General features: G+C 35.7%; 1 protein-coding gene across 1 annotated transcript; it reads right to left on the bottom strand.

Moving 5' to 3' along the window:
• Positions 1–830: 830 nt before the first annotated feature.
• Positions 831–11,365, bottom strand: LOC121406879 (zonadhesin-like). The gene is made up of 13 exons (XM_041597751.1): positions 11,359–11,365; positions 10,941–11,063; positions 9,836–9,955; positions 6,903–7,016; positions 5,836–5,949; positions 5,264–5,475; positions 4,727–4,834; positions 4,103–4,282; positions 3,475–3,622; positions 2,880–3,065; positions 2,191–2,396; positions 1,603–1,777; positions 831–1,063 (listed from the first exon to the last, which is right to left on the bottom strand). The coding sequence occupies exons 1-13, from the start codon at positions 11,363–11,365 to the stop codon at positions 831–833; spliced, it is 1,926 nt and encodes a 641-aa protein (XP_041453685.1).
• Between the last annotated feature and the right edge of the window lie 691 nt (positions 11,366–12,056).

Raw genomic sequence — 12,056 nt, 5'->3', positions numbered from 1 at the left:
AACTTTCAAAGAATACTTCACTAATGACACAACATAATAACTTACTGCAGATGATTATGTTAGCTAATATGTCAAATGTCATTTTTGGAGATAAAGACTACAGGAGAACATCTGGAACCTCACAAGGATTTTTTTCTGAACTTTAAACAAATACATTATCATAAATTGACATGAATTTTATTAATAATTATCTGATATTGTGTATGTGTACTTTCTACAAGCAAATAAGAGCACACAGAACACTATATTTCTTTCCGAAAGATGAAACAATATACTTTTACCAGCAAAAGAATAAAAAATCTTGCTTCAATCTATTAAATGAACTTTAACAAATGTTGTGGATTACTCTGCAGTTTTCTAATTTTTCTCCCATTGTTTTGACTTTTAAAAAAGTGGATTGGCAAAGATTTGACACCAAGATAGATTCCAGGCAAAAGACCTAAGTTAAGGCCAAGTAAATATATATTTGTAGCAAACAATGCTTTGATGATAAAGTATTCACAATTAAAGTTAACAGTTACCATATCATTTTACATGCAGATCTAGAACAACAATGCAAAATCAGGAAATGTATTAAACTGAAAAGAGATTTTGAAACCCAGCAGGAATTCAAAAATTTTCTACATTCTCGGCAATAATTGTGTATGCATTTTCTACCAGAATTATTTGGCATAATGCATATTCCTTAAAAAAATCATTTTGGTGGTCAATTAGTTAAATTTTGTTCAAACTGAACTGAAAAATCCAGGAAAGCTGGTATGCAATTGTGCATGCAGTGAAGCCTTGAATATGACTATTGTAGTACATATTTAACCCTGCAACAGTCCTTGCTACATGTACTCACTGATTTCACAGAATGTTCCATTGAATGGGAAAGGGCATTGGCACTCAAATGAAGTAGCATCGATTTCCACACAGGAGCCTCCATTTCCACAAGGATTCTCCACACAGGCAAGGTCACAGTTGTAACCAGACCATCCACGGTCACAGTTACACGCATAGAAGTTGATGTCATTCACACATGCTCCATTGATACACGGGCTGCTGTCACACTCGTTGATGTCTGTGGGAGACAGATAATAATGCTTTATGTGAATGGAGCGCTCAGATGATTGAAAAATTTTGTCTAATATTCACCCTATCTATTACAATTTAATACAGTAAATACAATGTAATAACAATGATAAGAGGCAGATCTATAAAGGTACCTAAGAGCTCTGGATTCACTAACATTGTAAAGAGGCATAAAAAAATAAAAAAAGATATGTATACATTTAATGCTACAGAATAATTTCAGTTTAACTCAATGGGCTTACCATGGCCAAACTCTCAAGGGCAGGAATTCTTTTTTTTAATAGAAAAACTACATACATTATACTTACAAATTGCAAAAGTAGTTTATGAGTAAATTACCAAGTATATCTCAATCCATATACTTCAATTGTATCAATTATTAATTTTCTGTAACCTAATGACTGCTTAGTATTTAAACAGGCGATCCCATCTGAAGTATAAGCAGCTAGTGATGGCAAGCATGTTAGTACACATGTATGTATTTGAATCCAAAAGAATTTAAGGTTCTCACTGAGTAATCTTTCATACCTGAACACGTGATTCCATCTCCAGCATAACCAGCTAGACAATTGCAGCCATGTTCGCCTTCCTCAATTCTACAAGTAGCAAACTCGCTGCAGGTCTGGGCAGAGCTATCAATCTTATTGTTACCGCTGCAAGTGCGCTTGGAGAAGCAGCCAGGGGTGTAAATGCTATCCCCAATCTGTAGGAAGGACAATATCATCAGGTAAAATATCACTCCATTTCACTGGTTTTTTTAAAGTTAAAAGGAGAAAAGCTTGGTTTGTTTTTGGCCAGGGATCATAGGCTTAATGAGATCTAAAATGGGTTACTTCTAGTATACAACATCATATCATTTACCTTGTGACAATTTAGACCAGTACTGAACAAGTTATCATACAGAATTTATTACAACTAGAACTTTAAAATATCATGTATCCAAACAGCAAGTTACAATACATTCCAAAACTATATAGATATCCATTAACAATCCCAGTGTCATGAGTAGTAGTCATTGGGATATACACTACATACTTCAGATTGTGCATTTTTCATGAAGTGTTCATAATATTTCAATACTGAAATTATACATCAACACCCAGTAATCATTCTTACCGAGTAGTATATTCCATCCACATAACATCCACATTGGCTCATGTCTACACAGTCAAAGCCATCAAACACCAGGCCATCTGGACACCGGCATCCCTCAACACATGGTCTGTCACAGATTGGGGAAGCCCCTTGTATGACATCATAACAGGTAGATGGACAGGCATCGGTACACCAACTGTATGCCTGGTCAGCTGGGCAGGAAACCGCTGCAAATATATGAAGAAAATATCTTCTATTAAAAAATTGAACAGTATATCAATTTGAATTATTTGATAGAATTGATTTTTTTACACAAGCAATAAAATTAGAAAAAAAATCATTTCTAATTAAAACTGGTACCTAGACCTGTGACAAGGTATTCTAGACAACGGGTTGTTAGAACTTAGAAGGTCACCTTGAAAGAAACCTTCCAGAGATTAGTAAATCAGACACCAGTTTCTCACTTTCAATATGAAACATTGAGGACAGGAATTTGTCATAAAGGTATAATAGGTAATTTGTATCAAAAGAAGAACTCAGAATGGCAGAAATTTGTCATTAAGGTATAATAGGTAATTTCTATCAAAAGAAGAACTCAGAATGGCAGAAATTCATATTCTTTCCCTCAAGTTCAAAATAAAGAGAAGGGCTGACCAAACTGTGAGTAGGCCTACACAACCCTACAATCTTTGACAAAATGATATACTCACGACAGAAGGAATCGTTTCTCCAATCCTCTATGACAGCTTCGCGGTCAAGGCATGCCTGTGCGTAGAGTTCAATGAGATGGCATGTTGTTTCGTTGAGCTGACTAGCAGGGACTATACAGCCATCAAACACGCATGCATCATAGAATGGAATGGGGTCAAGAGTGTCAAAACATCTCTGAAAAGGCCCTGCAGTCAAAAGGGGGATTACCAAATATAGGATTAGTACTGACAGGTGGTATTACCTATACCTGCATGAACATTGAAAACAATAACAATGCTGAAACCATATATCACTTTCTTTATTAAACCATATATATTAGTGATCCCAAGAAAATAAAAAATAACTCCTTTTTTTCTTTTCTTTTGGTACAAGACCATTTTGTGAGGCAGGATTGCAATCACTAAATTTCAACAAAAGATGAAAGGGCTTTTTAATAGAAAAACAAAAAGCATTTTAAATGTACTTGAATGTTTTGCAATTTATTGAATTATTACCACATATGTAGGTACAAAACCTTAAAAGGGTTTTATACCCCCTCCTATTTTTCATGGAATGGGGCTTAATAGCAATGAATACAATGACATCAATCATTACCTGTAGAATCTGTTATGATTTGACAGGCAAGGGAAGCCTGGTTATACGCATCAGACGTTTCGTTGCAGAGATTATCTTCAGGAACCAACGGGACACAAGTTGCAGGGTTTACTGTCCAACTATTGCCAAACTCTTGAACATCAGTCGCCTACCATAGGACAAAGCACGTGGAAGTGATGCGGTGTTTTCATGAAGGGTGACATGATTAATTTTTTTATGATTCATATAACATAGTTGTACAAAAATCAATTAAGAACAAGAAAATTAGTGATACCAATCCATCAGAGCAATGATATACAATATAGAAACATTCCCCCATTGAAATAAGTGTTTGCAAGTAAGAATCGAGGTATATCACATAGAACAGCATGACTATCTTCTTGCATATCTCTTTATAATATCAGCCTATGCTTTAGTCATAATACATGTACATGTAAACCTATGATGATTAGGATAGCACTCTTTAAAGGTGAGCAATGCTTCAGTATCAAAGTGTACAGCCTTCTCACAAATCAAATCGGTTGGTTTGACACAAGAGAATCAAAGTCTTGACTTCTGAATTATGTCAATATCCATATATTTTGTACCTGTACCACCTGGTTCAAGAAGGCAATAACAAATATCTCACCAACTGGCCATCTTGCATAATAAACTCGTCTGTCAGGTTCCCATTGAAATTACCACATAGACCACATGTGATATTCTGATACTGGGCAAATGGCAGTCTGACCTCAACAGTTCGTTGACCATCCCATTTGACAAAGATATAAACATTCTGACCATTTGACTGGACGTCGGCTGATACTTCCTACAACGGATAAGAACGTAAGTGTTAAACAAAATTTCTATTGACAAATTCATATTTGCAGGTAGATGTGTTTAGCTTAAATACATTGATTAAAATTGATTTGACTTTTAAGAATCTGACCTGTAAAATCCCAATTGGTATAAATGTGTCTGTGATCTGTTTTTATTTCAACGATCAAGCCCTGATAGACAAATTGTGTCTAAAAATAATTAATTTGGTTCTTCAAGAAAGTGAAAATGTACAAATAATCATATACATCATCCTGATTTCATTCCAAATACTAAATGTGGCAAATTTCCATCCCTAGCTTTGGAATCAAATCATATTTTTTCACTCAAAGACATTTAAAAGTGTCTACACACATTAAAATTTTATTTTGTGTTTTTCTGCAATCTTTGCCCACTTTATTCGACTCGTGGAACATACCACAGAATTTTTGCTTACCACATAGAAACCAATGCTTTTCACGGTCAATCCTGATATTGGTTCTGCAGGTAGGGTCACTCGCCGTCCATTGACAAACACCTCTCTGTCTTGTTTCAAAGTGATTTCCTATGAAGAAAGAAATTAATGAAATTGCATTTTATTAAAAAATATGTTGAGTGAATAGGACTATTTAGCCCTTATAAACAGTAGAAGAGAATTTAAAAAGAGGGAATCATCCATCCCTCTTAATAGTTTCAGCATTTTGTTTTTCTCTCTTTTGATAGCCATTTGAAGCCATTTCAAAAACAGCTGGAGAACAAAGTTTGTCCATTTAGATTACTAGTTTAGTGATGGAACAGCTACAACATGGCAAATTCTGTCTATTTTGTAAAGCTTGCAATATTTACTGCAAAACTGGGTTAGAAAATTGAATAAGAGCAAAAATTTGCTATGCATATTCAGGTTTTCCCCAGACAAAATATAAATCAATTAGTTGATGGTAACTTTTATCTTGAAGGGAAACGGTATCACATATGTACCTCGGACTGTACTTACCACTTCAAAGACTTGAACTGTTACTTCATAGGTATATGATCCATAGATATTCTCTTCCTTGTCAATATTCCTGACATCAACTCTAAATGGTGAGTCTGTGCCATCTCTGCATTCCTGGACCAGAGTATACTCGCAATCACCCTGGAAGTCATGCCATACGTCATCGAAGGTCAAATAGTGAGGATCACCAGTCGCATAGCATATACTTGAGGCTGGGATCAGGGAAAACAAGAACAAAATGTTAGATGAACCATTCTCCTCTTGTTTACGGGCTCACATGGGTTATTCTAACTAAGCAAATATTGTTGAGTGGAAGGTAACAAATTACTAGAATCATGAATTAATTAACTAAATGGCAGCACAAACCAAGTGATCATTGTATTGGTAGAGAATTAAAACTAATGACAAAGTTGAAATCTGGCACTTTAAGCAAGGTCTGAGCTGCATCTTTCAAGATATCCGGCATCTTCTCAATTCTAATGATAGGAGATGCAAGAAGAGGTTGAGCCAGATTCCTACTACGAGACAATGCATAAAATATTGGTAATATATCAGTATTATCAGTGCCTTACCATCTTCACAATGAGCACCAAGAAAATGAGCAGGGCAGGTGCATGTGTAGTAGTCATAGTAGTTGTTACATGTGCCTCCATTAAGACAGGGGTCACCGATACATGCATTTTTCTCTGAAAGGAAAAAATTGGGAGAGAAAATAGATCATTCGTAACAATATATCATAAAATATATATTCATGTCATTTTTATCGCTAAATAATTGTGGATTGCCAGATGAGGTAGTAATATGAAAAGTTTAGCAGGAGTAGCAGAAGAACTAGTGGTAGTAGAATTAGATGTAGTAGCAGTAGTATTAGAAGATAAGATATTTTAGGCAGTAGATAAAGTATTAATACAAATAGAAATAGGAAAGAAAATCAATATTTTATTATTCGAAATTTGACTCAGAAATATTCTGAAAACTCATTTTGCCAAACTGATCGTGGACCCTGGAGCCACTGTGCAGTGCCAGATCTACGAGGCTCTATCCCTTAAATGTTGGATGCCAAACAGGGTAGCAGCAACACCCATCTTTTGGTCTGACACAGCTGGGATTTGGACTCCCGGCCTCTAGTTGTAAGACGGACGCTCTACCAACTGAGTCAATGCACCAGTCACAATCTCCCGTTCATGAGGCAAGCACTCTACCACTGAGCCATCATGCTCAGTTAGTAGTATAAGCAGTAGCAGTAGAAGTAGTATCAGTCGCAGTAGTAGTAGTGGTAGAAGTAGTAGAAATAATAGTAACAGCAAAAGTAGAAGTAGTACATGTAGTAGTAGTAGTAGCAGTAGTAGTAGTAAAAGTAGTAGAAGTAGTAGTAGCAGCAGCAGTGGTGGTAGTAGAAGTAACAGTAGGATTAGAAGAAGCTGCAGCAGCAGAAGTAGTAGTAGTAGTAGAAGAAGTTGTAGTTAAAGTTTTCATACACTTTGATTGGCGGAGAGTTAGGCAGTAGTCTATTGTGTCATCTCCCACCCCCCCCCCCCCCCATTCCCCACCCCCTTGAAAAGCGTGACATCACGCCTTTACATTATTTTCTTATTTGTATCCATTTGCGATAAATGATGACCATAACTATGTCAGTTACCTATTTCACATCGTGTTCCTGTCCACTGTAAGGGGCACGTGCAGTTAAACCTATCTTGCAGATTTGTACAGGTAGCGCCATTCAGACATGGAATACTTGAGCACTCATCAAAATCTGTAAGTGATGCAAAAAAAAAAAAACGAAAACATATCAATCATACATTCAACTTCACAACTTCAAGTTTGTATGCACTTATAGTAAAGGTCACATATAAGTGCTACATGTACCTCATTCCAAATGTACAATGAGAAAACTTCATGGTATGTGCATGCAGGGAGCTGTATTTGATTAGCTAAATAAATTTGGACTTTATGTCCCTGGTCCTGACATGAATTTTGAATTTGACCTATTTGTTACATCTCCCAAATCTAAAAATCATGCAACTACCAGGATAAAAAATATTTGTGAAATCTGATTTTTTAAAAAAATTCACTTTGACAAGGAACTCCCTGAATAATTAAGAAACGGCACTGAAATATTGAATGATGAAGTGAAAAAAAAATATTGGAAGGTTTTGATAGATGTTCTATCCAACAGTGCTTCATATGACAGTTACCACAGACACCTGTGCTTCTCAACAAAAAAATCAAGGAAGGGGATCAGATCTTGCAACTTGCCAAAGACAAATGTTATATTTACTGGTATCATGTGCCCAAGGTATGATGAAGCTTGAGAATGCAATGTATTGTGTAAATGGTATAATCATTCATGCGATTGTATGATGTGTTAATCTCAACCTTGTTACACTAGCCAGTTTGCTTACTGAAATGTTGATCCTCTTCCCTTACAACACTGTGTTATAAAATGGTAGGCCCTAAAATAATTATTGTGACCGTTGTCATCCATACTGTCGTAATAACATTTGAAGCTTATGAAATATTGGAGTACTTTTAGAATGCATTGTAACGTGATTGTCCACTGTTAGAACCAGATATCTACTAGATAATAATTATAATAATTATTTATTATTAGGCCTACAATTGTAAGAATACTAGTTAAAACGAGACATCACAGTATCATAGGCATTGCAACACCCTCTCCAGATTTGAATTATATTCTGAAGGGAGGCCAAAATATTTTTCACTTAAATTTGATCATGATTTAATAAAGGATTTGATAATTTGTTACCCCTCCATGCCATGGACAGTTTCTTTCCCTTAAGGTCTGTTAGGAATAGCCCTGCTAGATACTGAGCACACATTCATGCACTTGCCTGTTTGCTCTGGTTGAATGCACACACAACCAACCTGCCACAAAAGTGCCAAAAGTTTTCCATACAAGGTCTTTACATTTAGATTAATTTCTTACCCTGAAAAAGACCTGAATCCTCCATTTTAATCTCCAAAAAAATAAGAGTTTTTTTTTTTTATATCTTGCGCTCATTCGTTGCATTTATTCCATTGCTGTTGAGGTGCATGCAATTAAGGCGACAGCTCATCATGCATGTATGCCCAGTTTGTTTTCTAGTTCATAATTCATATTCATTTCCAGTTAGCGATTAACATCTGCGTCGACCTCATTGGTACTAGGAGTGATCTCTGTGCATTTTTTTTTCTTGTATATTACAAAAACAAATAAAAGTTAGAAATCCCCGGCCCAGAGGAGGGTCTAAATTATTTTAGGTTGCTAACTTCAGGCAACAGCTCCACAACCGTTGTTAACGGTAGTTCAGTAGTGCGTATGTACGTGCCGGGTATGGCGGGCCGTTAATGCCATTATTATAGGACTTTACTTAGGCATTATTCTTTCTTCATTCTATACCCCCCCCCCTGCCATGACAAGTAACGCTGGTTACCGTTGGTTTGATGTATACCATTATACTCTTAATCCTTCACCCATAAGTGCTCGTATATACCCCCTATTAGTATTATGCCCCAAATAATAAAACCCCCTAAAACCAAGGCGTGCTGCATGGCATTATTTTTCTTCATTGCATACCCCCCCCCCCCGGCCCGGCCATGACTAGTCCTGGGTCACCTGACACCCCGACTGCTTTAGGTATACCGTTATTCTATTAACCCCCCCCCCCCGGCCCCTATATATATCGCATGATACCCCATTGGTAAAAACAATTTTACATTTACTAGATTACATTTACTACATAGGCGTGTAGCTGTATGCTAGTAGTCCTATAATACTGGCATTCACGGCCCGCCATACCCGGCACGTACTACGTAGATCTACGCACTACCGTTAACCACTCATTCAATGAACAAGGTTATAATAACCTTGTTCTCAGTTATATCTCCATGTGTGACAAAATAAGGGTGGCAATGTTTGGCTCATTTTTCTCTTTTTCTTTGGGGCAAATGCTTGATTTTTTTACACTGACAGTTTCCATTAGACCTGTTAATTCATACCGCTTGGCTCATATTTAAATTTGATTCTTTATATCATTTTTTCTTAATTAAAAATAGAGATCAAAAAATGAAAATTTTCTTGCCATATTACTTTCCACCAATAGAGGGCGTACACAAAAATATGCCCAAAATTCAAGTTTTTGAGCGCTCTGGTGAATACAAAAATTATTCCCAAGTTACTAATGAAAAATAAATTGCAACTGTATGGAAATCAGTACTTTTGGTCACAAAAGTGATATTTTAATGATTTTTCAAAGTGTGTGCTATGTACAGCATTGGCATACCATAGTCCTACCTGTAGATTCCCCACAGGCAGGATCAGTGAACAAGTGGGGATAACAGAGCCTATGACCTATGTGGACTATGTTCCTCCCACTGTGTGTGAGATGGCGAGCCGTGTGAGTGAGGAAATGGATACAAATAATAAATATGATTACGAGTGACAGCTCAGCTAGCCACTCAATCATCTTCTAAAAACTAACAGTAAATCCCACGTATGGGACTGAAGATAAGCAAGCACACTGTACTACTACATAGTACATAGAAATAAAACGTATCTACAATTGAATTCACCTTCAGTACAATTGAATCCAGTCCAGCCAGACGTACAATTGCAGGAATATGCATTCTCCAGATTGTTGCACTCTGCTCCATTTTGGCATGGGAATCCAAATACGATGCATTCATCGATATCTGAAGAAAATTAATAAAACATATTATTAATTATTTTGCTAAGCAGACGATACTGACGGTAACATGCGCGTACTGTGTGTGACGGTGGTGTCGTGGCCGATCTGGTATAAAGGCGCCTGACACCGATCTGCCCGAGAGACAGTCATTTAATTGGCACTTCTCCCCGAGGGGCCACTTACATTGACGAGTGGATACCATGCGCGACCAAAAAAACACGTAAAAAGGATGCATTCTACGTATATGGGGGCGCTAGCTTATCTATTTTGTAAAGAAGAGGAGAAAAAATCTAGCTGAATCGTTTTACCATTCTTAGTTGACTATTTTTTCCACAGTTACACATATCTCACGATACATTTGTTATTTTTGAATTTTATTATTATTAGTTGTACTAATTTTAATTCATCTTATTTTTTTAGACATTAGAGATCGATCTATATATTTTGGGAGAATACAAACACACAGATTAAGTTGCAAGTGTAAAATGATAGGCCTACAGTTGTAACATAAAAGAAAACAAAAGTGAAATTGACTTTCTCTCCGCATCGGACCCCCCCCCCTCCCATGAATCCCGAAACATCGACTAAAAGTATTAAGACGCCAAAAATCCAGCTGTTTTTTTTTTTATCTGTTGCAGTTCACAGCAAAATATGCCAAAAAGAACAACTATAAAAATGTAAAACAAAGGCATGGAAAAAGAATAAAAATTAAAGAAAAAAGATAAGACAGAAAAATTAAGAAGAGGAAAGAAAAACACAAAAAAAAGAAAGAGAAAAGGAATAAAAATCAAGAAATAAGAAAATACAAATTAATAAACAAGAAAAGAAATGAGTAAAGATAAAATAAATTATAATTTAAAAAGTAAGAATGAGGAAAAAATAACAAAAGAACATGGAATAAATAGTAATCATCTAATAGTCGAATATGATTTAACTTTGTAGAAATAAATAAATAAATAAATAATATTTTGGTAATATCGGTATCCTACCTATTTCGCAGTTGTCACCCTGCCAACCGGGGTAGCAGTCACACGTATAGAAATCTTCCCCTCCTCCAAATTGATTCGTGCAATCTCCATTCACACAAGGCTTATTCCTACATGGACCGGTCTCTGTAATTCAGATGAATTAATATCGGTTATGCTCCTATATTCCTTTTGAAATGATTATGATAAAGATGATGATTAGATTTTCGTTGCATTTTGATTAAAAATTTTCACTACAATAAAGGCAAAACAATCACAAGCATATCAACATACAAACATAAAAACTTGATTTTTAAAGTTTTGGTTGAATATTTCCGATTAATCATGGATTCATTTTCATAATCAGATAAGCAAGCGAACAGCAAAAATATATATTTTCAAAAAAAATCATTAATTATTGTTATACAAAGCTACCAATAACCTTGCATCCGATTGGCTCAGAGAAAATTTTGTCAGTGAAAATTAGTGCTCCCTTGATTTCTTAAGTTAAAGTATATCGTGTGTCATTTTAGTGCTTGTCATGACATAGTTACATGGTATAGGTCTAGATTTTTAAGGCGTAAAGGCTACAATGTCTAACATCACTGAAAACGACTGGTGCCGTTGTTCACCCTGAAGAAAACTTTGATGTAAAAATAGCAGAAAAAATAGTATAAAATACTGGTGAAGGTTTGAGGAAAATTTTGGATTTGTGACGTCATAAACGAGCAACTGCCCCTATAAAATGCATGAATTTCAAATTTTGTATGGTTCCTGATGACTTAATTTTATTTTCTATTCATGATCGGGTGTGAAATGATTTGTCTATTGATATACAAAAGGTGCAGTGAAAACCATTTTCAATTTTCTGAGAAAATGACATTTCATTGATTTGCTACCATTCGCTATGTAGGAATGCTGCTCGCATATGACGTCACAAATCAAATAATTGAAATTCTAATAACTTTTCAATTATTTAATGAATTTTTCTCAAACCTTCGGCAATATTTTTTTCATTATTTTTTCTGCTATTTTTACAATAAACTTTTTGTCAGGGTGAACTTCCTCTTTGATATAGGGCTTATATAGTTTATCTTACCATTCTGACACGTCTCTCCATCAAAACCCTGGGGGGCATGT

Source organism: Lytechinus variegatus, chromosome 2, assembly GCF_018143015.1.
Source record: "Lytechinus variegatus isolate NC3 chromosome 2, Lvar_3.0, whole genome shotgun sequence".
Taxonomy (NCBI): Eukaryota; Metazoa; Echinodermata; class Echinoidea; order Temnopleuroida; family Toxopneustidae; genus Lytechinus; species Lytechinus variegatus.
This window is presented reverse-complemented; position numbering and strand designations above follow the sequence as displayed.

Coding starts and splice junctions, on each gene's coding strand:
- LOC121406879 (XM_041597751.1), bottom strand. Junction 4,835..5,263: donor CAGTTCAAGTCTTTGAAGTG/GTAAGTACAGTC, acceptor CTTTCTTCATAG/GAAATCACTTTGAAACAAGA. Junction 1,064..1,602: donor AGATGGAATCACGTGTTCAG/GTATGAAAGATT, acceptor TGTCTCCCACAG/ACATCAACGAGTGTGACAGC.